The following is a 27193-nucleotide window of genomic DNA, read 5'->3' as shown; positions in this document are numbered from 1 at the left end:
AGGCAGTAGGATTGCTTAAGCCCAGGAGTTTGAGGTTGCTGTGAGCTAGGCTGACGCCATGGCACTCACTCTAACCTAGGCAAGAAAGCGAGACTCTGTCTAAAAAAAAAAAAAAAAGTGTCCCTAATATGTTATTGAGTAAAAAAGTAGAGTTTAATTAATTCCATTTATGTCAATAAAGTATATGTACTTATACACATGTTATATTTTATTTATTTGTAAGCATTTATTTATACATATAACTCTTATGTTTATGCATGCATAGAAATATATATGTATATACTACTGATAGCAGATAACAATGGTTTTCTCTTAGGATTGAAATTATAGCTGGGAAAGGACTGATCGCTGCATGTTTTTGTTTTTCTCACAATGCTACTTTCCTATTAAAAAAATCTTAAAGTTATAAAAACCATAAAACAACATGGAAAGGTTTGTGATATATTAATGAAAACATTAATGACATATTAATGATTTAAGCTATACAAATAAGCATATATATAAACAATTATAAACAAATATATTAAGTTAATAAAAATTATTTTATTTTTATAATAATTAGGATGATGGTTTTGGGATAATTTTAAAATTCTGTCCTCCAAATATAATGTTATTTTATTACTTTGAAAAAAATATCATGATTAAAGTGTGGGATCTACTTTTAAAAAAGACTTTTACCTAATCCTAACTATCTACTAGAACATGATGTTATAAGTCTGAGAATTTTAAATTTCCTTAAATCCTTACTTCCTATCCTTTCTAAAAAGAGATTAGGAAGAAAAGTAAGAGCATTTATTAAATAAGCACCTACTGTGATATAGTAACTACATGCTATTATAATACTTTTGTATATTAACCTTTATAACAGTCATACAAGGTAATTATTATTGTTACCGATTTAGAGAGATTAATTAAAGGAGGCTAAAAGATGTTTAAGGTAACTTGCCTAAGGTCACACAATAACTAAGAAGCAGAACTAGCTCTTGGAGGCAGATCTGTTTCATTTAGTAAGTTTGTATTCTTCCTACCAAAATGTACTCTTTCCGTAATATATATGTACATCCACACATATAAATACACACATATATGTACATATATATTCAAACATCTTTCAAAATATATTACAGGCAATACCATCAGCTACTCTGTCTTCCTGGTACAGTACTGCTTTTCATTATTTATTTATAGGCCCAATTGACTCAGTTATTTATTGTGGATATTAACTCTGGTCTGCAAAAGTTCTTTGACATTCCAAAAGTACTTGCTGAGCTGTTAAAAATATTTTATAGTTCATGAGATACTATAGTGGGAAGAGACTTAGAGAGAATCTAGGCCTAACCTTTTCTTTTTATCAGGTGGAACTCAGAGAGATGACTGTAACTTAGTCAGAGTCTCTTTCATTCAGACTATTACCAGTGGGGCAGAGGTGGTCAGGCAGGTGCACTGGTACTACTCACTTCTATCAGACATGGCCTAAGAGCTAAAACAGTGGGCTAGGGGAGTGGCAGAGACTTGTAGAAACAGCTCTCATACTTGACCCTAGAACTACCATTCCTAGTAGGCACTTAGGAATAGTATCCAAGACAGCGACACTCTTATATCTTGCTTCAAAGAGGTGGCAGCAAGTATTACTACAACTACAGGTCAACACATAACTTTAACAACTTACTCCTCAACGTCCTCTCATGATTCAAAGGGACACAGGGTGACACTGTGATTAACTTTCATCTAGCAATTCCTCTTTAGGAATCTAGCCTACAGAAATAATAGCACAAATATTTTAACATATATGTATAACAGTGTTTAGTAAATCATTGCTTATAGCAGCACCAAACCATACCACCAATTTGAAAACACCCATATGTCATCAATATAGTACTGGTTGATAAAACTTTGATACATCTGCTATGGCATGTTGTGCAGAAGGTTAAAAACAGGTCTATATTTGTTAGTCTAAGTAGTTAAATCTATAGAGTGACATACATAACAAGATCTCATTGTTGTAAAAGCAAAACAATCTTAAAACATTTATACATGTACATACATTTATTTATAGAAATCAATAAAATAAAAACTGTTAATATTTGCCACCCACGGTGAGTGGCTGTAGAGGCTATCATTTAATTTTTTTTCAACCATCTTTATATTTTGTTTTTGGTGCTAATTCCTATGCCTATTTTCTTCACTTGTGAACCAGAGATAAAAATGAGTATCTCACATAATTGTTGCTGGAATAAAATGAAATAACACATATGTAATGTCTGGCACTTAGTAGGCACAATATATTGTACCATTATTATATTTTGCTTTCACACCAACAGCTTTCTTTTGTCCATCTATAATGTTTTATAGAAAACAGTACTGTCTTTAAAAACATCATTTAATACCCCCATATTCAAAATGTACAGAAAAATAAAAGCTACCTTACCAAGTGAAATTAACACTCAAATTTTAATAGTGCTACCTTGCCAATATTTTAATAAGAACTAAGGAAAAGTAATTAAAATTAAATAAAAGTATCTAATGAGCACTGTATAGCTAGGAGCAAGTTCCTTAACTTCTTTAACCATAAATGACCTTTGTAAGACGATGATAAAAAATATTTGTTCTTCTTATCTCCCAAGGGTCTGAAGTGAAAGACAATGTTTGTGGAAATGCTTTATTGTAAGTACTATACAGATGAAGAATTATTTTTAAAAACTAGGATTGTACCTATTTATAAGCAAGAAGTTTATGATTATTTAAGAGTAAATGAGGAATACTCCAGTGATTTACAAAGCAAAGAGTTGTTAAAGGAAACTGTGATATTGGACCATCAGAACTAGATTCCTACCCTGGTTCTGACACTGTTCTGTTGGTTACTTGATACCTTTGAACCAGTTTCTTTATAAGAACCAGTATGGTAATACCTATGGTAGTGTTTTGCAACCCTATCACCCCTAATAACCCCAAAATAGTTTGAGACATTTCATACCTATCTGGAAACGAAACTCTTAGACAACTAGCTATAACCAAGTATCTATGCTCCTTTTCTTCTTTTTAGTAATAGAATCTGCCCCCAAGGCTGCCCTGGTAGAAACTGTATTTCCTACTTCCCCTTGCCACTGAGTGTGGCTATTCATGTTTTCTTTCTCAGCTAATTGTTTGCAATCTTTTTCTCTTTTATTTTTTCCATGGGCAAGAATGTGGATGTGATAGAGTCATCAACTTTTGACCATATAGATCAGGGCCACACATTAGGAGCTGGCATAACAATAAGACAGAAGGAACCTGGGAGTCTGGATGATCTTGTGGGGCAAGGTCTTCTTCTAACCTGGACAAATGGCACACTTTTGCTAAGACGTACAATAAAGAGATAAAATTTTATCTTGTGTGACTCGTTGTAATTTGAGGTCTTATTACAGCATTATAGCCCATACCGTAATTAATACATCTAACTACATGAATAATTTCAAAACAATTATAACTATAATATAAAAGAGAAATAAAAGAAAATATATTTATAATAAAATAAAATGTATTTTTACAACTACATTTGAAAACATAATCAATAAGATAAATTCTAGTAGTCCCTATCATAAATAAGTTTGGATTTAAGTGAAATAGTATGTCCAAAGTCTCTGAGTACAGGCTCTATAGGAAAATATGCCAGCAGAAATCGTAGTAAACACAAGAATAAAAAACCACTCTCAGGTTAAGTAATAGCAGAGCAGAACTTTTTACATGATAGGAAAGAAACTAATCTTAATTGAAATAGAAATAATAATGCAAAATAAATTACAGATTGTCCAAGTATAAAATGTGAGAAGTATGATATTTTCCCAAATGAGCTCAGCAAAAATAATTTCATATGGGGAAAATAACTCTCTGTGTTATGACATGGGATGACCTAGTAACAAAATATCACAGAAAATATATCTCCTTTCTTGAAACCACACAACATATCAGGGCACACATTGTCTCTTGTATTTGGAAAACATTCGACTATAACTTTCAATAGGTAAGGAAGACTATCTTGATGATAAATTGGAAAAAGAAAATATTTCTATGCATTATGTTTTAATAATTTGATGATAGGCCTTTGGGAACAATTTTAGAGATTGAAAAACAATAGACTATCCCAAAATAATCTCAATATATAATTTTTATTTCATAGATTTCTTATCATTATGCTAAAATAGTTACAAATATATAAAGGCTGGCATCACTATGAAATTTGTAAACATTTATTTTTAAAAATTCAGTGAAATCAATACCTATCATGTATGTCTATTAATTTAGCAATACTTGCTTTTAAGACTATTAAAAAGCATCTCAAATTTCCTGTTACATATTTATAACTATTTTCCATGGTTTCTCAGTAACTTTTGCCTTTTATAGTTAAATATATAGTTGAAAATGTTACAATATATTGAGTATACATTAAGTAAATTATTGGATAATTTTATGAACAATCTGTCTATTCCATGTCAACTTTCCTGTCCGTAAGAAGCCTTCTAAATTCCTGTCTTTTAGCCTAACATGTTATGATTCAGTATTAGTTTGTATGAAATCAATATCAAATTATACTTTGTAGTTTATTGAGAATAGCAGAATATTCAAAATTCATTCCAAATGTGGGAAAGTTGTGTTAAACAGCCCTATTCCAAGTATTTCAGGATATCTAGTATCCCTAGCTCTTGCCCAATAAAATGGCTTATATTCTCCAAAATTTCTATAACCTAAAGCACTTCCAAAAATTTCCAAAGTGTCCCATAGGGCAGTATCTCTCAAATTATCTGTGATAAAGGACCATTTTTTCCCCTCTAGTCTGTCTGAGATCAATGCTTTTATAAAATGAAATAAAAATGAGTTAGAAAAAAATGAAATGAAAAACAAAGACATAAACAATACAAACTCCATTTTATTATTACTAGATTCAACAGACAAAAATCACTCTGTCAAACTACCATACAACTTCCTAAATGATTACTCTCACTTTCTGTACATATCTTACTACAGACCAACAAAAAGTTTACAGGCCATCTTTGGCTCATGGAGGGCACTTTGAATGGCACTTTCCTAGGGAAAGTATTGCTTTCATTGAGAACAACTGGCAAAAATAAAGCAATATACAGAAATGTTAGTTATCATCTTTCTAATGTTTGACTCTAAATATCCTTTAGCAGAGACTCAAATAAACAATTCCATCCACATTTACAATGCTGCACTTCCTCGCTTATTCCTGTCCAAATCTCTAGACATACACACAAGTCTTATTTCCTTTCTTTTATAAAGGGCAACCTTGTATTCTCTGATACTGAATTCTTCCCTGCAAAGGAGCATCAGCATTATTTAGCTAGTAAAATGTCCAGATTCCTCTTACAAGCCAAAAATAAAAAGAATAAAATAAAATACGATTTTAAAAGGACTCATAAAATATATATATTCAGAATACAAAAAGGATACTCATTCCATTGCCTAATTATTATCGGTTCATGCCCAATATTCTTTTCTGTTCCTCCAGGTTACACTTGACTTTCCATGGGTCTGCCTTGCCCCAACTCCACCACTCAACACAGGAAATCCCCACCATAAGCTTTCCTTTCCATTGTAATTCCTTTTCTTGTGACACTAATACATTATATATCTAGAAGAATTTGTTTAAAGCCCCGACTCTCTCTTTTTTTAGTGGTAAGAACATCATCACTTGAGGAGAAAGAATGTCAAGGTTCATCCTATCCCAACGATATTTTTCACCAGTAAGTAGAGTTAAACAACTCTCTACATTTAATATTCAGAATAATGTGTTAAATTTTAATAATTCTTTAAAAATTCTTAAAAACTTTATAAGTTTTCATAAAAAAATTCCAGGTTCAGAAAATTCATTATAATGACTGATCTTATTCCCTATTTAAGGTAAAGTTTATATTAAGATGTGAACTTTAATTATTTAAATGTTCCAGAGTTGTTTCCACACATTATAATAACATGATATATGTATAAAAAATTTAGTATATGAGAATATTATGCAAAATATAATTTAATAGAAGCAATTTTTTACTTATTCACTTATAATTTTCTATTATTCTAATTTCTGATAATTATATAACAATAATGTAAGTAACATCAATATTAATTTTCTAGTGTAAAACTAAGAAAGGAAACATATACTCAACTAACATTTAGGAGAAAAATGAATTATATGTCACTTTCCTTTTAAATAATTTAATTTACTTTTAAAAACAGTATTAAACATATGGAATTTCATTGTGTATTTTTTATATTTTGTAAGTTTATATATTTTATATAATAAAACATGATCTTACCCTTTTCTTGGCAACCACTGCAACTTTGGCATCTGATTTGGATTTATCTATAAGATAATAAAATGTGGCTGCTTTAAAAAAGTGCCCATATTCTTGTTCAAATAAAGAGTTACACAATTAGAATTTTCTTCCTTCTCATACTATGGTAACAGTATTTTGTTGTAGTGGCCCTTTTAATTAAAATGCTAATAAACTGAGCTTCCCAGAGTTTAGTGGGTCAAAGTAATCCAAAAGTAATAATATCAGTATGTGTATACTTATTTGATAAACTTCCTCTCTCAAATTTGATTGGTTTGTTGGCTGTACTCCAGTTAGAATCTGGCATATCTGATTTCTAGATTGTGGTCAGTTTGTGTGCTCTGGAGTATGAAGAATCTACAATTAAACACCAGCTTTATATAAGCTACTATACTAAACAGTATAAGATATAAAACAATGTAAATGCTCTCAGACCCTCAGTTTCTTCATTGATAAATCAGGGCTAATAACTGTTACCTCACTGGTATATGGTGAGATTTAAACAATATAATCTATGCAATTAAAAGTCCTAAAATAATGTCTGGAGTGTAATAAATAACAAATGTTCACTTCCATTTTAGCTAATAAAGACATTACGGTGGTGTGTGTGTGTGTGTGTGTGTGTGTGTGTGTGTGTGAGAGAGATCTTAACTTTTGGAATACTAGGAAAGATAGTTTAGTGATAATATATTTCACTAATGTATTATCTTCAAGGTGATTCCATCATTCCTCTACCTAAATAATTATTTTAGTCTTTTTAACATAGTTGAAAATAATTGATGAGTAATGATAAAATAGCAAAATGTTCCAAGATACAGGAAAAAATAAGATCATTAAAATCTCATAATGTTATTAGACTTAAAAAAGGTCCCAGTGGAACCTTATGTTAAGTTTTATTGTACCTAAAAAAAACCTAGTAAATTTTCTTTCTTCTTTTGAAAAACTCTAATAAGAATAAAAGTCATGATGAAATATCAATCCTTACAAATAGTTAAAACTGAACAAAAAATATATATAAAAACTAAAATTGGATTCAATGGACCTTGATTATATACAAAGTTAAGAAAAATAGAATGAAAATGTGTTATGCTTCTTTTCAAAATATATTATACCTCATTCTTATGTAAATTTTCCAATAGGGAGATGAACTGGGAACAGAAATATCTAAACTGTTGTTCAAGGCAGTTTTTAATGTTCAAAAGTTGTCGAATCATTTCCCAATAAAAGGAGAGTGTGTTGGGTTGTATCAACAGCCACGTTGATTTTCAAATGCCAAAGAGAAATTCTTATGTGATACTTTAAAACGTTATGATCATAAACATATGGAAAAATGCTCAACATCACTAACCATCGGAAAAAAAAACAAACTAAAACCACAATGAGATACCATCTTACCCCAGTCAGAATGGCCATTTTAAAAAAGTCAAAAACAACAGATGTTGGAGAGGATGTGGAGAAAAGGGAGTGCTTACACACTGTTAATGGGAATGTAAATTAATACAACCTCTATGGAAAGCAGTGTGGTGATTTCACAAAGAGTTAAAAATAGATCTACCATTTGATCCAGCAATCCTACTATTGGATATCTACGCAAAGGAAAACAAATCACTATATAAAAAAGATACCTGTACCTGTGTATTTATTGCAGCACTATTCATAATAGCAAAGGCATATAATCAACACACATGTTCATCAATGGATGATTGGATAAAGAAAATGTAGTGTATATATATACTAGGGAATACTACTTAGCCAGAAAAAAGAATGAAATTATGTCTTTTTTTGCAGCCACATAGATGGATTTAGAGGCCATTATCCTAAATTAAATAATGTAGAAAAAGAAAATCAAATACTACAGGTTCTCCCTTATAAGTGGGAGCAAAACAATGGATACACATAGACTTACAGAGTTAAATAATAGACATTGGAGACACCAAAAGGTGGGAAGTTGGGAGGGGTGAAGGATCAAAAATCACCTTTTGAGTACAATGTATAGCACTCAATGATGGGCACACTAAAAGCCTAGACTTCACCACTGTGCAATATATCCATGGAAAAATTTTGTACTTATAAGTCTATAAAAATTAAAAAATTATGATCACTAGTGATTTTCCCATTAATAGCATCAGGTCCATGTTCAACTTCAGCAACATTAACCACTTTTTTAAAGCTGAATTTTCCCTAGCGAGAAAGATTTAATTTCCTTCCTTCCGAAATCTCTGCATGTAGAGACTCTCATAAAGAGTGAAAGCAGTTAACAGGAAATGTAGATTTTGATAATGAAAAGGGCCTTCACTCATCTTTTGAGTGGTATCCAAGTCATATTTTACAGTGCAAAAGAGGAGCTGCAGGTAGTAAATGAAAATGCTCTAAATGAATAGAAGTGGTTATGCCTCATGACCCAGAACAGATGTTAAAGATGTTTTATTTATAATCATATTAGAGAGAAATACAAATATTAACATAATTCAATGGTTTCTATTCTTTAAGTAATTTTTTTAAAGCTTGTCCATTCATGGCACCAGAAAAACTTCATCAGTTTGCACTTCTTTAAGTGTGACAGCTGAGAGTATTTCTTAAAAAGGCATAGGAGAGTTCAGTGTCTGGTCTGGAATGTATGGAGCTTAGAAATGGCTACTTGATTCCAACAAAATGCAAAAAGCTAAACAAACTGAAAAATCAACAACTCTTTCAGAAAAGTGATAACACAGAGTAAACCACTGCCCCCAAATTTGAGAAACAGACAGGCAAATACAGAGAATCACAACTCACTTGAGTAGAAACTCATGGGCAGAAACTTCCATGAGAACCAGTATAGGAGTAAAAAATCCTGAAATTTAATTGACAAATTGCTGGAGGCTCCGTGTGGACAAGCCTAAGAGACAAAACTCCAGGGGGGCCCCCATCATGGGGGGAGGGACAACACTTTTTTGAGTTTTACCTCCAGGAGTTTTACCAGGTTCTCACAGACAAGATTGGAGAAAAATCTCTCAGCCTTCCAACAGGGGAAGGGAAAAGTCACCATTTTGAAATAATATGCTAGGGCATTCTGTTCTTCTTAACAAGGTCTGCTAAAAGCATTTGTAGAGCTTGAGGGAAGGCCCACCAAACCCAGCCACACCCAGCCTCACTCCCCCACCTGCCCCTGCTGAGGTGGAAAATAAAGATACACCTGGAAGTTCCAGGACCCCACCCACCACCTGGGGTATTAGAGGTTCTTCTGAGGAACTAGAGCTGGTCAAAGGACAAAAAAACCCAACATTGCAGTTTGTGACTTCCAGCAAGTGCCACCTACTCAGTGAAAGAATTCCAGAAGTAGGAAGAATCAAAGTGAAAGGACACCCCCAAAAGGGAATGCCAGCTCTCTAGCAATGGATACCAACCACAATCAGAACATTGAAATGACAGATGAAGAATTTTGAACATGGAATTTAAAGAAGCTCACTGAAATGCAAGATAAAATGGAAACCCAACACAAAGAAACCACAAAAAGAATGCAGGAAATGAAGGGAAAATTCACTAAAGAAATTGAAATATTAAATAAAAATCAAACAAAACTTATGGCAATAAAAAATTAATCCAAAGAATTATAAAACACACTGGAAACCCTTAAGAATAGATTATATCAAGCAGAAGAAAGAATCTCAAAGCTCAAAGACAACACCTTTCAATTCAACAAGTCAATCACGGAGGGCAGAGAAATAAGAGAAAAGATCAAAGCATACAGGAAATATGGCATTATGTTAAGAGGCACAACATAATAATCATAGGCATCTATGTAGGTGAAGAAGAAAATACACAAGGGTTGGATAATTTATTTGAGGGAATAAGAGAGAAAAATTTCCTTGGCCTTGCTAGAAATCTAAATATCTAAGTACAAGAAGCTCAAAGGACCCATGGGAAATTCATTGCAAAGAGGAAAACATCAAGACACATAGTCATCAGACTGGCCAAAATAAACACGAAAGAGGCCCTCCTATGAGCTATAAGGCAAAAAAGCAGGTAACTTAAAAAGGAAAACCCATCAGACTAACTGCCAACTTCTCACTTGAGAACTTGTAAGCTAGAAGGGACTGAGGCCCCATTCTCAGTCTTCTCAAACAGAATAATGCCCATCCTAGAATTCTGAATCCTTTAAAACTAAGTTTCATATGTAGAAATAAAGTCTTTCTCAGACAAACACACACTGAGGAAATTTGTGAAAACAATACCTGCCCTGCAGGAAGTAATGCAGAACTGTGTTACAAACTGATCAACACAATAGACACAACAGACATAGCACTATAGACATAGCACTGTAATAGCTGGAGACTTCAACACCACACTGGCGAATAGGACAGATCATCCACACAGAAAAGAAACAAAGAAACAATGGACATAAACAGAACTCTAGAAAAAATGGGCCTGACAGACATTTACAGAACATTCTACCTACACCCACTGAAATATAATACCTAGGAATATATATAACTAATGACGTGAAAGACATCTATAGGGAGAGCTATGAAACACTGAGGAAGGAAATAGAGGAGGATGTAAACAGGTGGAAAACCATACCATGATCATGAACTGGCAGAATCAACATTGTTAAAATGTCTGTACTACCCAAAGTTATCTACAGACTCAACGTAATCCCTATTAAAACACCACAATAATTTTCCAGAGATCTAGAAAAAAAATGCTATGCTTTGTATGGAACCAGAGAAGATCCCATGTAGCAAAAGCAATCTTAAGCAAAGAGAACAAATTGAGAAGCATCAATTTACCAGAAGTCAAGCTATACTACAAGGCTATAGTAACTAAAACAGCATGGTACTGGCATAAGAACAGAGACATAGACCAATGGAACAGAACTGAGAACTCAGATATAAAACCATCCTCATATAACATACATTGAGGAAAAGAATCCTTATTAAATAAATGGTGCTTGAAAAATTGGATAACCACATGTAAAAGCCTGAAACAGGATCCACACCTCTCATCTCTCACAAAAATCAACTCATAGTAGATAACAAACTTAAACCTAAGGAATGAAGCTATAAGAATTCTAGGAGAAAACTTTGGAAAAACTCTTACAGACATTGGCCTAGGCAAAGAATTTATGAAGAAGACCCCAAAGGCAATCACAGTAACAATAAAAATAAATAAATGGAACCTGACCAAATTAAAGAGCACAGCCAAGGAAACTATCATAAGAACACACAGACAACCTAGAAAATGGGATAAAATATTCACATGCTGCATATCTGACAAATGAGTGATAACTAGAATCTATACAGAACTCAGGAAAATCAGCAAGAAAAAAAATCAAACCATCCCATTTTAAAAAAAGGGCAAAGGACATCAACAGAAACTGTTCAAAAGAAGACAGACTAATGGCCAACAAACATGAAAAAATGTTCAACACCTCTAATTATCAGGGAAATGAAAATCAAAACCACAATGAGATATCACTAAACTCCAGTGAGAATGGCTTTTATCATTAAAGTCCCCAAACCACAAAGATTGGCATGGATGGAGAAAGATAGGAACACTCATACAATGCTGGTAGGATTGACTGCAAACTAGTACAACCTCTATGGAAAGTGATTTGGAAACACCTCAAAGAACTAAAAGTAGAACTACCATTTGATCCAGCAATCCTACTATGGGGTATCTATCCAAAGGAAAAAAGATGCTCTATAATAAAGACATCTGCACTCGAATGTTTATAGCAGCACAATTCACAATTGCAAAGATGTGGAAACAACCCAGTGCCCATCAGTACGTGAGTGGATTGATAAAATGTGGTATATGTATACCATGGAGTTCTATTCAGCCACAAACAACAATGGTGATCTAATACCTCTTATATTAACCTGGATAGAACTGGAGCCCATTCTACTAAGTGAAATATCACAAGAATGGAAAAAAAAGCACCACATGTACTCACCATCAAATTGGTACTAATTGATCAACACTTATGTGCACATATAGCAGTAACATTCATTGAGTGTTGGGCAGATGGGAAGGGGAGGAAGGAATGGGTATATTCACACCTAATGGGTACTGTAAACACCATATGGGGGATTGACATGCTTGTAGCTTTGACCTGGGCAATGCAAAGGCAATATATGTAGCCTAAACATTTGTACTTCCGTAATATGCTGAACTAAAATAAATAAATAAATATACATACACACTTCTTATCAGCTCATGAGACATTCTCTAAGATTAGCCATATCGTAGGCCACAAAGATGCCTCAACAAATTTTAAAAAAAATAAATCATACCATGCATGTTCTTAGACCACAGTGGAATAAAATTAGAAATTAACTCCAATAGAAACAATGATCTCTACAGAAAGTCACGGAAACTAAACAACCTACTGATGAAAGATTATTGGATGAGAAGGAAATAAAGATAGAAATCCAAATATTCTTTGAACTAAATCATAAAGGGGATAAAAGTTTTCAAAAATCTGTGGGACACAGCTATAGCAGTCTTGAGAGGAAAAATTAATAGTGTTAAATGCCTACATCTAAAAGAGAGAAAGGTCACAAATCAATAATCTAATGAATCAACTCAAAGAACTGGAAAAAGAAGAGCAAACCAATCTCAAACTCAGCAGAAGAAAAAAGTAACCAAGATCAAAGCAGAACTAAATGAAATCAATCAAGAACTATATGAAAGATTAAGGAAACAAAAAGCTGGTTCTCTTAAAAGATAAAGAATATTAACATGTCTCTCACAACTGCTTCTTAACCAGAAGCAGAAAAGAAAGAATTCTAATAAACTTAATTAGGAATGAAAAAGGAGAAATTACAACTGATACTACAGAAATACAAAATATCATCTCTGAATACTATAAAAATCTCTATGCACATAAAATGGAAAATGTGGAGGAAATGGACAAATTATTAAAAACATATAGCCTTTCTAGGCTTAATCAGGAAGAAATAGAATTTCTGATCACACCAATATCAAATACCAAAATTGAAGCAGCAATGAAAAACTTCCTAAAAATAAAAGTCCCAGACCAGATGGTTTCACACCCAAATTCTATCAGACCTACAGAGAACTGGTGCGTATCCTGCAGACATTATTGCACAACATTGAGAAGGAAGGAATGTTCCCTCACACATTTTAGAAGCAAACATCACCCTGATACCAAAATCAGGAAAGGACTCAATAAGAAAAGAAAACTACAGGGCAAGATCCCTTATGAATACAGAGGAAAACATTCTCAGTAAAATCCCAGCAAATCGAATTCAGCTGTTTATAAAAAAAAAAAAAAAAAAAATCCATCACCACCCAGAGATGCAGAGATGGCTCAACATATGCAAATCTATAAATGTCACTCACCAAATAAATAGAAGTAAAAACAAAGATCATTACAATCCTCTCAATAGACACATAAAAAGTGTTGGACAAAATACAGCACCCTTTTATGATGAAAATGCTTAATAAAATAGGCATAGACAGGACTTACATCAAAATGATAAAAGCCATATAAGACAAACCCACAGCCAACATCCTACTGAATGGGGAAAATTTTAAAGTATTTCTGATTAGAACTGGAACCACACAAGGAGCCCTTATCACCACTTCTATTCAACATACTGCTGGAAGTCCTAGCCAGAGCAATCAGATAAGAGAAGGAAATCAAGGGTGTCCAAATAGTGGCAGAAGAGATCAAAATATTACTTTTTATTGATAATATGATCTTATATCTAGAAAGCCCCAAAGATTCTGCCAAGAGACTCCTGGAATTAATAAATAAGTTCATCAAAATCTGAGGTTACAAAATCAATGCATACGAATCAGTACCATTCATGTACACCAACAACAGTCAAACTGAAAAAGAAATCAAAGACTCAATATCTTTCATAATAGCAACAAAGAAAATAGAATACTTAGAAATATATTTAAGGAGGTGAAAGATCTCTACAGGGAGAACTATGAAACACTGAAGAAGGAAATAGCAGAGGACATAAACAGATGGAAAACCATATAATTCTCATTGATTGAAGTATCAATATTGTTAAAATGTCTACCCAAAGAGATCTACAGATTCAATACAATTCATATTAAAATACCAAAATCATTTTTCACAGACCTAGAAAAAAGTTCTATACTTTTTATGGAACCAGAGAAGATCCTGTATAGTTAAAGAAACCTCAAGCAAAAAGAACAAATTGGAAGGCATCAATTTACCAGACTTCAAGATATACTACAAGGCTATAGTAACTAAAACAGCATGTGTTTGGCATAAGAACAGAGACATAGGTCAATGGAACAGGACTGAGAACCCAGATATAAAACCATCCTCATATAGCCATTTTATCTTTTGACAAAGCAGATAAAAACATACACTGGGGGAAAGAATTCCCTATTCAATAAATGGTGCTTGGAAAGTTGGATAGCCACATGTAGAAGACTGAAACAGGAGCCACACACCTCACCTCCCACAAAAATCAACTCACAGTGGATAACAAGACTTAAACCATAAGAGTTCTAGAAGAAAATTCTGGAAAAAATTATAGACATTGGCCTAGGCAACAAATTTAGGAAGAAGACCCCAAAAGCAATCACAACATCAATAAAAATAAATAAATGGGACCTGATCAAATTAAAAACCTTCTGCACAGCCAAAGAAATTATCACTAGAGCAAACGGACAACTTACAGAATGGGAGAAAATATTTGCATGTTATACATCTGATAAAGGGCTGATAACTAGAATCTATATAGGACTCAGGAAAATAAGTAAGAAAAGAAATCACACAACCTCATTAAAAAGTAGTCAAAGGATATGAACAGAAACTTTTCAAAAGAAGATAGACAAATGGCCAAGAAACATGAAAAATGCTCAAGTAATCAAGTAAAAATGCTCTAATAATCAGGGAAATGCAAATCAAAACCACAATGAGATATTACTTAACTCAAATGAGAATGGCTTTTATCAGAAAGTCCCAAAACAACAGTTAGCATGGATGTGGAGAGATAAGAACCCTCATACACTGCTGGTGGGACTGCAAACTAGTGCTACCTCTGTGGAAAGTAATAGGGAGTTACCTCAAAGAACTCAAAGTAGAACTACCATATGATCCAGCTATCCCACTACTGGGCATCTATACAAAGGAAATAAAGACATTCTCTAATGAAGACATCTGCACTCGAATGTTTATAGCAGCACAATTCACAATTGCAAAGATGTGGAAACAACCCAAGTGCCCATCAATAAATAAGTGGATTAATAAAATGTGGTAAGACTACTCAGCCACAAGAGACAATGGTGAACTAACACCTCTAGTATTATTCTGGATGGAGCTGGAGCCCATTCTTCAAAGTGAAGTATCACAAGAATAGAAAAACAAGCACCACATGTACTCACCATCAAATTGGTACTAATTGATCAACACTTATGTGCACATGTGGAAGTAACATTCCTGAGTTGTTGGGCATGTTAGGGATGGAGGAGGGGATGGGTATATTCACACCTAAAGGCTGTGGTATGCACTTTTTGGGGGATGGGCACGCTTGTAGCTCTGACTCAGGAAGTGCAAAGGCAATATGTGTAAACTAAACGTTTGTACCCTGGTAATACTCTGAAATAAAAAAATAATAAAAGGGCTACATACTAGATGATTACAACTATATGACATTCTGGAAATGCAAAACTATGGAGACTAAAAGAATTAGTGTTTGCCAAGTGTTGGCTGGGGAGAGGGATGAACAGGTGAAATAGAGAATATTTTTAGGGCAGTGAAAATATTTTGTGTTATACTACAGTGGTGGATATATATCATTACAAATTTGTCCAAACTCAAAGCATATACAACACCAAGAGTGAACTTTTAATCTAAACTATGGACTTTGGGTAATAATCATGTCTCAATAAGTTCATCGATTGTAACAAATGGACCATATGGTGTGAGATGTTGATAGTGGAGCAGGTGGTGTATGTGGATGGGGAAGGAGATTTATGGGAAATCTCTGTACTTCCCAGTCAATTTTCCTTGAACCTAAAACTGCTCTAAAAAATAAAGTCTATTTTTAAAAAAATATAAATAATTCTGGGAAAAATAATTTAAGAGATGGCAACATTCACTCTAAAATGTAGAGCATGTAAGAAAATGTTAACCTTACCAATAATACAAAATCTTAAAGCTGAATTATAAAGCGATTATATGGATAACACCCTATTTATTTTTAAAAATACAATTATAATTAATGTTCCTTTATAAAATAAAAAACATTCTAGGCCAGCAGAAGAACTAATTAGTTGGAGTAATAGTTAATACAACAACAGCACAACTAAATCATGAGGACAGGACTTTGTTAGCATCTGACTGGGTCTATATTTACATATTATGTAACGACCCTGCATATTTCAACAATGAAAGAGTTGCATCAAACATATTAGTGTGCCAATTTCTGCATGGTAGGAATACTATAGGCTAAATATTAACAGAATTTTTTTCTGGGTTGGAAGAAGAAACTGTTAGGTGATGAAATCCTCAAAGTTGTTGGGTTGAAATAAATGGGTTGCTGCTAAGTTATTCACCTTTGGTGAAATATTTGAACAGTGGCTAATTATATTTCAAAACTACTTTTGAATACAGTAAAAAGCTGAATGCTTTTTTAGAATCCACACTAGATGCTAAGCAGACACAAGGATTAAATTGACTATTTTGGAGACAGTAAATAGTGAATAACAAACCTGTTATGGTGAAGATTGAACTTCTGGAAGTCTATTCATGCCCCTCTATTTGGGCTACTTCAGGAACAAAATGAAAGTCTTTAGGCATATAGCTCTTAAGAATGAGGCTAACTTACATAAAATCCCACATGTAAAAATCGTCAGACTTCCAGCAAAACAATGAATTATTGCTGCAAAACCAATCAGAAATAATCCTTCTCCCAGAGTTTCTGGACAAGTAAGAATGCCAAAGGACTCAGATACAAATGGCCTGGCACACACAACGATGGCAAGCTACAGCTTCATAATGTATTGAGAGAGCAAATCTGCTGCTGGACAGAAATAGATATTATACAACTTTAAAAAGTAAATAACTATATTATTTAAAAGTATTAATGTTTAAAAAATTAAATGTTCAAATGTTTCAAAGTTTATTGTGGTTAAAGAAGAGAAATGTATAGTCTGTGCAAGGCATAAAATTGTATTTGTGACAATAGAGTGAGTTCAACCTTTATTGCTAATAAACAGAGACATTATATTTTCAGCATGAGGAATAAAATTGCATTTGTGGTAATAAATGTCTCTTTTCCAGGTCTCAGAATAAACCAGAATAGTGTACTTGTCATTCTTTTCCTATTCTTTTCAAACCTATTTATTTGCTTTAAATCCTAAACTTAGGTGGCTGAGTTAAAATCTAATTTTTTTCTGAAATAAATATTTTAAAAAATATACATTAAAATGTATTAAATTTTTTTTTTTTTTTTTTTGAGACAGAGTCTCGCTTTGTTGCCCAGGCTAGAGTGAGTGCCGTGGCGTCAGCCTAGCTCACAGCAACCTCAAACTCCTGGGCTCGAGTGATCCTTCTGCCTCAGCCTCCCGAGTAGCTGGGACTACAGGCATGCGCCACCATGCCCGGCTAATTTTTTATATATATATCAGTTGGCCAATTAATTTCTTTCTATTTATAGTAGAGACGGGGTCTCGCTCAGGCTGGTTTTGAACTCCTGACCTTGAGCAATCCGCCTGCCTCGGCCTCCCAAGAGCTAGGATTACAGGCGTGAGCCACAGCGCCTGGCCCTAAATGTTTTAAATGTACTAAATGTATTAATGTATTAAAAATATACATTAAACTTTTTCAAAGGAGAATTAAAAATTACTGTTACTTTAAAATTCAGTCAGCACCAAAGGCCAGATCCTCTCATAATCTCTTTTAAAACTTAAGGTAACAAAGAGTCTTATAAGGTCTCATAAGATATAAAATTATGATGATCACTAAGCAGAAAAAATTTTAAACATATTTAAGTTTATTGGAAATTATCATTTTTATGTGACAATCATATTGTTTTTAAAAAATGTGTCGCACCTACTATAATCTTTCAGATTAACTTATTTAAAAACTGTGTATAAACCATAATATTTATGATTCAAGAGAACTTTCTTTGAAAATGACCTGAAATATTACCATATTTTTTCATCTAATTAAAAAAAGGTTGAAGCTTATCTTTTATTTGTGCTTTGAATTTATTTACATAAAAATATTTTGTTCCATAATAGTATAACATATGCAAGTGAAATCTTTGTGCCAGGAATATATTTTAAAACTGTAGTTTCCAATTTTGAAATATATGCTTTTGAAATACACAAGAACACCTATGTAGCTAGTCTAAGAGTAAAGACGATAACAGAAGCGCTAAAAACAATCCCTACATTTAAACAGATCACATGTCGAGTTATTGAAAATAGCTTCAGAGGACAAAATACATGCTACTAATTCATATAAAAACTCTTTTCTGATGGACAAAGATATACTATTTCCCTATGAAGAGAAAGAGACAGATTTTTTAATGTGGAAACATAGGAACATGCATCTGAATAAATCCTTATTTTGGAGTGATAAAAAATAAAAAACATACATACCCTGTTTTGATAGGCAGCACATTTCTAGTCTTTGTTCATGAGAATATCCATAGAGTAGGTATGCTTCTTGTAATGCACTTTTATACCACTTCTTTTTATTTTTACATTTTTCTGCCTATATAAATACAGAAAAAGAGTAAGATTCATTTTGAAATATATACTATTGTTTTAAAATCCACTTGACTTAACTATTGAGTTGGAATTTAATCTAATTTGGAGCGCTGTAAAATATATTTCTTAGACTTTGGTATCTGATAATTATTTTTATTATTATTTTAGAATTTAGCAAAATTGTGGGAATTTTGCAAGTTAATAGCCAAAAGGGTCAGATGCTTGGTTCACTAAGATAATAGTCATAATACGATTCATCTTACACTTAGAAAGTTACAAAAAGTTAAGGTTCTCAATGTAAAAAGTAGTCAATATCAATACATTTTATGATAATGTTGATTCCCTTTTAGTGACAATAATACTACTAAAGTGGTAGAAATTCAAAAGCAAGTTTTGTATTGTAAGGAAATTAATTCCATCCTCATCTAGTTTTGGTGTGATGGCAGATATTAACATATTCATACAAGTTTCTTAAACTTTCTGTGCCCAGTGTCTTTATCTGAAAAATGTGAATAATAACAGTACATACATCATAAGTTTTCATGAGTATTAAACAAAATAATAGATGATAGTTTCTGACATAGTAAGAACTCAATAAGTTATTCTACGTGGATACAGTACATTTTTCTAAACGCTTAGTTTTCAAAAAATATAGTTTGTAAAGAAAAACAGAGTCAAAGAATCTCTGGTTCAAAAATGGCTATAAAAATTATCTAGTCCAATAATTTTTCCAATGTTATTTTAAAACTTTGACAAAAAAGATTTTTATAATGTTTTTAGTGTTCAAATACATACAACACATGCCATCGTTTTCTTTTTGAAAACTTCACGAGCAAAAAGAATACAGGCAATTATTCTACTAATGTATATCTGCCACCTTTATAATAAGATCATATCTTTATCTCAGATGCATAAGATAATTCACCCTTTACACAGAAACGTAAATCTATATGAGACCCATATTCAATTAATTCCGAGAATGAAATTATATATTTAAGGCTCTTTGCAAATGCCACAATATTCTTGAAATCCCCATATTAATAACGACTATATGACCCTACTACACTTAATAATTTCATTTAATAATTTACTACATTCTAGCTTGTATTATAGTTATTTGTGTTCATGACTGCCACCACTGATAGAGGCAATAAATAATATCTCATCTTTGTATCTTTCATAGTACCCTAACATATCATTGTAAATGATATAAACAAAGTGGTTGTTAAATTGCATTTGGTACTGGGCACTGATTAATTTGGCATAAAAGCAGTGAAATAACATAAACAAAAATCTACTTTTGTACACAGAATCTATAAATGTAATTAAGTTATTTCAAAGGAAGAAAAGATAAAAAGGCAAATACAATTCAATAAACATTGGAAATTTTAAATTATTTTTGGAATCTAAGTTAGCCTTTGCAGATGTAAGACATTTCTGCAATTCAAATACTATGACATTGAGAAATTATAGTGAAAAATCACTTAAAAGGTTATATAGTACTAAACAGTTACTATAGTAGCCCCTATAGGAATAGTTTAAGAAAACAGTTAAGAAAATTTCTTGTGAAAAACCAGTGTGATACAGCTAAAATAAACTTTGGTGAGTTAGGGGAACTGAAAAGCTTTGTTTAAAACTTGTCTGGGAGTCTCTAAAAACTTATCAGTAAGTATGTGCCACCTAGTGGCAATACAAATTAACATCTTCTAAGGAACTCAAAAAGCTAAAGCTCTGTTTTATAAAGAATTTTGGATTCCAGAAATCAGGCTCAACTGTTTATTGTATTTTAAACTAGTTTCTTTTTTTAAAAATTGAAGAAGTGATAGGTGCAAATTCCAACAGTATAGAATGTGCCTTCCTTCTCTTCCAGGTACTGTTTGTCCCAAAGGCAACCATTATTACCAGTTTCTTTTACAGCCTTCCAGAGATATTGTATGCATTTATAAGCATTCATATATATTTATATAATGCTATGAATAGTTATATATACTTGAGTTTTAAAATTTATTGCATATTACTTAATTTATTAATTCCACATATCCTCAGGATACATCATTGTTCAATACAGACAAAGCTTACATTTTAGCCTGTGAGAACAGATCATTTACAATAAGCATAACAAATAAGTTAAGGCTATAATATATTATAAGAGGTGATAAGTACTATGTAATAAATAAAAAGTAAGGCAAAATACGGGTGATTATGAGTGCTGAGGGGTGGTCGGTAGAGTGGTCTGGGTAACAAATCATTGAAAAAGTAACATTTGAGCAACGAATGACCTTCCTGAAGGGGGTCAGGGAGTTAGTGATATAAACATTCAAGTAAAGAGAACTCCAGGCAGAGAAAAATCCTCTAATGTAGGAGAATACAGGTATATTAAAGAAACATCAAAGAATACAGGGTAGGTGTGTCTGAATGATGAAGAGAGAGAGAAATAGGAAATGATTTCACAAAATTAACAAGGGCCAGATCATTATGGAGGTCTTTGGCTGTTACTGTGGGTGAAATGGGAGCCATTGCAGAGTTCTCAGCAAAAGAATAACATTTGATGTGATTTAATGTTTTAAAACAATCATTGTGGTTGCTTTGATTAGGATAGGCCATGCAGAAGCAAGTGTAGAAGCAGGACGACTATTTAAGAAGCTATTGCAATAATCTGTGTAAGAAATGATAGTGGTAGTAGCAGCTACTGTGGGGAAAAAAGTATTAGGACTCTGGACCTAATTTGAGAGTAGAACAAAAAAAATTACTGACTAACTGAAAATTCGTTGTGAGAGAAAGAGAGGATGACTCTAGGACTTCCAAACTGAGTAGGGACAAGGATGGAATTTGCTATATAATGACATGGGGCAGGTTGTCAAGAAAGTGAGATTTGGAAGAAGATCAAGAATTCAGACATGTTGAGTATGAAATGTATCAACATCCAAGAGGAGAACAGTTAAGACATCCAAGTGGAGATGTCAAGTAACTGTTGGATAAGGAAATTTAGCAGAGAAAACTTGAACGCAGGTAAAATTTAGGAATTACACAGATGCACGTGTTCACACACACACACACACACACACACAAAAAAAAAAAGCACATAGCATTTAAATTTAAGTCAAGAAATTTGATAAGATAACCAAAGGAATGAGGAAATAGACGTATGTATGTTGACATAAGTGGTATATAAGTACCATTATTTATTTGACAAATGCTCTGGTGAGGACATTTAGCTTGTTTCTCATATTATGCTATTTGAAACAATGCTGCAATAAAAAAATTTGTCCATATGTTATTTTGCCCATGGGAGAGTTTACCGAAAGATAAATTTCTAGGCATTGAATTACCAGGTTTAACGTATGTATATTTTAAATTTTGGAAGCCATTATAAAATCACTCTTGAATGAGGAGATCACAGTTTACAATGCCACAAACAATATATTTCCCTACACCCCGCAGAACACTTATGTTCCTAACTTTTAGATCTTTATCAAACTTTTTAAGGGAAGAATGGTATTTTCTTCTTATTATCTTTTTCATTTCTTAAATTGAGCAGTTACAAGTAATTTTTCATATTTTTAAAAGCCATTTATATTTTCTTTTTATGGAATGACTGTTCAAGTCCTGTGTTCATATTAATTTGTAAAAGATTTTCATATATTAAAGAAAATAGCCCTTTGCTATATTGTCACAAGTATCTTTCTGTTTATAATTTATCTTTAGCACATTTGTATTTTCTTTTTTATTTATGTAAATCTTTCATCTATCTAGAACTAGTCTGAATGTGAGTGTGAGATATAGCTCCAACTTTATTTTTTTCCTAAGTAGCTATTGGTACCCATACCATTTATTAAATAATACAACCTTAACCATTAACTATATGTCAAGTACTTTTGAATTTAGTTGTGGTCTCTCTCTATTAATCTGTCAAATCATTATTAGTACCAAGCTGTTTGAACTATTGAAGCTTTATTATATCTATTTTATAGGCCCTAACTCTCTCTCTCATTAACTCTTCTTACAAATTTTAGAATTAGTTTGTTTAGTTAAAAGTCCTGTTTTTTTTAAAATTGAGCTTGAATTAAAATTAATTTAGGGAGAACTGACATCTTCCATATTAAATCTTCCAAGCCTAAAAGAGGATTATATCTTTCAATTTACTCAGATTTTATTTTCAGTTTCTTAGTAGCATTTTAAAGTTTTATTCATACAGATCTTGCAATTGCTTCTTAGGCTTATACCAGTGTATTATAGCTTTGTTACTATTATAAATGAGAATTTTAATCCCTTCATATTTTCAAACTGGTTTATTCTGTATAGTAATTTTATAACCTGACACATAAGTGAATTCTCTCCTTGTTTTTAATGGTTTTTCTATTGTTTAGAATAGTTTTATTTTTAGTAGTTTTTCCATTTGAGTTCCAGGGGTTTTCCAGGTATGCGATCATGTACTAATAATAAAATTTTTTTTCAGCCTTTTTTTAATGTGCACTTTGGCTTCTTACTTTGGCTAATTATTTTAGCCAATTAGACCAGGCCAGGACAATATTTAAAAATATGCAATTCTACATGTTTTAAAAATCAAAATTTCCTACCTGAACAACTTGATTATTTTCTAATTAAAATAAAATAGTCCAAGGAGTTCATGTACTTTTGAAGATATATTGAAATGATTCACATTTATTTAATTGAATTATTTTGCAGAAGCTACCAAAAAAAGAATGTTTGTAATCATCTTCATAAACTTGGCTTTCTGAGACATTATCATAGCTTTCAATAGGAATCTTCTAAGGAAAGGCTTGTGAGTTGACAAGAAAGAGGCAAAGACTCAGTATCTCACTAAACGTAATAAATTCATTCCATATACTAATTACTAGGATAAAGTTTGTGAAGGATTAAGGAACATTATGCTTGAATGAATTACAGTAATAACATTTGTGATTAAGTTCAATTTAAAAATACTATAGTATTTAATGAGATGAATGTTCAACTTGAAAGTTTGCATTGTAGAACACATTAACAAAGGAAACAATGTTATTTCATAAATAGGCCCAAACTAAGGGTAAAAACTACCTTTAAAAAATTATCTTTTGAAAGCATGAAAACATTTATGTTTTTCTTTCTAGCTAGCAGTCTAATAGATAATTAAGTTCAAATTTAACAAAGAATTGTTCAAAGCCAAATACTATTCAAAATAGGACTCAAGCTTAAGCAGAAGGTAACTGCCATTCAAACTCAACTGGAATCTAGATATTTCTGAACCCTTGGCTGACACCTACCACTGTTTCTGTGACTTTTCTAGTAAAACTCAAATAATAAAATGTCCTCCAGTTATTTTAGTCCCCCCTAAAATTCAAAAACTAAAACGTCTGCTACCATGTTTAAGACAAAATTCCAAACTTCATTTCAAGTTAAAATTCTCCTATTTCACAAGCTAGGAGCACCCTTCAGGTTTGTGGTTCTCACTTTTCTCATGCTTTTCCTTCTCTCTCCCCATCTTCTGGGTTCTCTAGGATTGAAAGGGTTAGATATGGGGAACAGAAAAGAAAATGTGTTTATTTGTCTGCTATCATGGCAGTCTGGGGTTGGTGCTTTCAGGGTTTGAAGTATGCTTTATTGTCAGGTGCTTTGTGGGTTTTTTAGTGAGTCCTGTCTCCCAACTAGGAATATCTGATTGCAACTTCCTTAGCAGGGGCAATGTCATTCTGTAAGCTAGTTGTTTTGAACCCATATCCTATTACCATTTCCCCACATCTTCCTGCTTAGGTTGCATGAGGACAGGGAGGCCTTTTTTGTGGACACCCTTTTAAAATGATCCCTGACTCTTTTTTCATGTTGTCTGCATCATCGTTCCCACAAACTATGGGAATGCTGACCATTCCCAGTGCAGCCACCTCGCTTCAGCTGTGATAACCAGAAAATGTCACCCTGTAGATTTCTCAGGGGGAAGATAGACACTGATGCTGTGTTGCTCAAGATCCAGGGTACATGCATCAAGCATTCCAGAAAGAAACCTTATACCACATAGGAGGTAATGGAAAATGACCATTTCCAATGACCATCTTTTCCAAAGATGGAGAGTGAGAAGGTATAGGGAAAACACTACAGCACACCAATATTTTGTCTGAAGAAATATCTGTATGCTCAACATCAAACCTTTTATATTCTTATGAAAATTGGGCTAAGGGGTGCCAAGCCAGTTTTGGCACCTCCCTTTGTAAGCCCTGCATACATTCTATTGTATCTCACTTTGCAATGTGAAAACAATTGTTTTTTCTTCAGCTTAAAGTCCTTAAGATGTATGTCTTTCACCAAAATCAGGGTACTTCTAATAACTTTGGAATTTTCAAGTTAGTTTATCTCCCACCATAAAACAAAACACAGACAAGTGTTAAAATATGCTTAAGAAGGAAATTTTGAGGGCAGCTCTTTAGTAAACTTTCAAGGACATAAAAGCTTATAAAGTCAAGAATTAAGATCAGTGATTTCAAATGATTCTACAGGAAGGAGTGGGCACCATAAGTTGTCAACTTCCAGTAAATCCTGCGATCTCAAGAGAGGATATTATATCCTTTATTATGTCTATATTACTTTGGAAACTTGAGTTTTCTCAATCATTTTTATTAAATTTTGGGTAGAGGGAAAAAGAAGTACTCATAATAGAAAGAGAAGGAAGACATTTAGATTAAAAAATTTGTGTAAATTTATGAGTATAAATAAGATGATTCTTGATAGATGAATGAGCATGACAATGTTTGGAGCAAGGATGAGGTTTGAGACTAAACAGATGGCCAGACAGGGAAATATAATACCCTGTGTCTGAGATAATTCCTAGCTGTGTGCAAAACTGAGAAGTTTGTAAATCACTGTCCTACATGATTTTATTTCAATCAGGTGTTATTGGCCAACCGAAGGCCTTAATATCATTTTTCCATTTCTCGGAGTTTTAGAAGGCAGTTGAATCCCTTCTCAGTAACTTCAAACTCACTCAAAAGGTTTGTGCTATCATTGCATATTAATATGGAGTGGCAAATTCAAGGAAAAGAATACATATGGGTTTGTCTATCCAGTAAGGCCAGTGGAGAGAAATCTGCAATCTAGCATAAATTCATGTTTTCTTTTGCTTTGTATATTAAGACTTTTTCCCCATGTAAGAATTAATCAAGATGCAAAAACCTGAGGTTGTAGCAGGATAAATCTTACTCCTCAAACTTATATGTGTAAGCAATGTCACATTACCTTAATTTTGCTAAATCAAATTGAATGTAACAGCCTTCATCCAACCAAAATAAGAAGAAATCTGATTTTAATCATTTTGGAGCCACTCTTTACTTTCCTTTGGATCACATAAGTTAGAAAAGGCATTGTCCCTGAAAAGTGCTGCCTGAAAAGTGAGGGCAGATCATTACTCTTTAGCCCATCATGGTTACATGAATAATATCTTTGTTCAGATTCCTTGAAGTCAAGCAGCCCAAGAGCTTCTTTGCCACACCTGGACAAAAAATCTTTTCAGAGGCTGGGAGCCTAGATGGCGTGGGTTCAACCTTCCTATGTGCCCCACAGTGCTAGTCTTCTCTGAAATACTGCCACTTGCCTAGGGCACTGACAGATTTTTGTCTTTTGTCCTCTTCCAAGTCTGAGAGAATATCTTCTCTACCTTGCTATACTTGCCTCTCCCTCTCAGAGGCACTAGTCTCTCTGTTTCCAATCCACCCTGCCCACCCTCAAGGAACTCAGATCAGGAAAAGAGGCCAGTTTTGCTTTTGACACTCATAACAGAAAACTCCCCTGAGACATGGGAATATAAGAGGCCTGGCTACTTTATGAAATAAAAGAGAGGGAAAAATATAATAAAACAAGAATTATTATCAACCAACCACTGGCATTTGGTTATCTACAGGAAGAATGTCATAGCTGTGGGAATTTCAATATTTGAATAGATAGGAAAGTGGTAGTCTTTCCTTCCACCCCTTGTATCCTCCATTTGCTTATTGCTCTCTCCTAATTTTTCTGCATAGTACTCAGAAATAATTAACATGCTGTATCTTTTTCTTATTGGTTTACTACATGTATTATTCCACTAATTTAAGTCTCATGAGGTCATTGAATTTTGTCTGTTTTGTTCACTTCTGAGCCTATAAGAGTCTCAAATAATAGGAGCTCAGTAAATATTT

General features: G+C 32.9%; 1 protein-coding gene across 2 annotated transcripts in view; it reads right to left on the bottom strand.

Annotated features, from left to right (window-relative positions):
- The window catches only part of ZCWPW2 (zinc finger CW-type and PWWP domain containing 2), an 88517-nt gene that overhangs the window by 35663 nt on the left and 25661 nt on the right, over nucleotides 1–27193 (bottom strand). Inside the window, exons 3-4 of one of the 2 annotated variants that reach the window (XM_012786790.2) lie at nucleotides 18927–19041; nucleotides 6309–6355 (exon numbers count right to left, since the gene is read on the bottom strand). In XM_012786790.2, coding sequence (XP_012642244.2) covers nucleotides 6309–6355; nucleotides 18927–19041 — 162 coding nt within the window. The remainder of the gene's footprint in view (nucleotides 1–6308; nucleotides 6356–18926; nucleotides 19042–27193) is intronic. The other variant, XM_076005905.1, reaches the window with a different exon arrangement.

Source organism: Microcebus murinus, chromosome 1, assembly GCF_040939455.1.
Source record: "Microcebus murinus isolate Inina chromosome 1, M.murinus_Inina_mat1.0, whole genome shotgun sequence".
Classification (NCBI taxonomy): Eukaryota; Metazoa; Chordata; class Mammalia; order Primates; family Cheirogaleidae; genus Microcebus; species Microcebus murinus.
The sequence above is the reverse complement of the archived record's forward strand: the minus strand, read 5'-3'. Positions and strand labels throughout refer to the sequence as shown.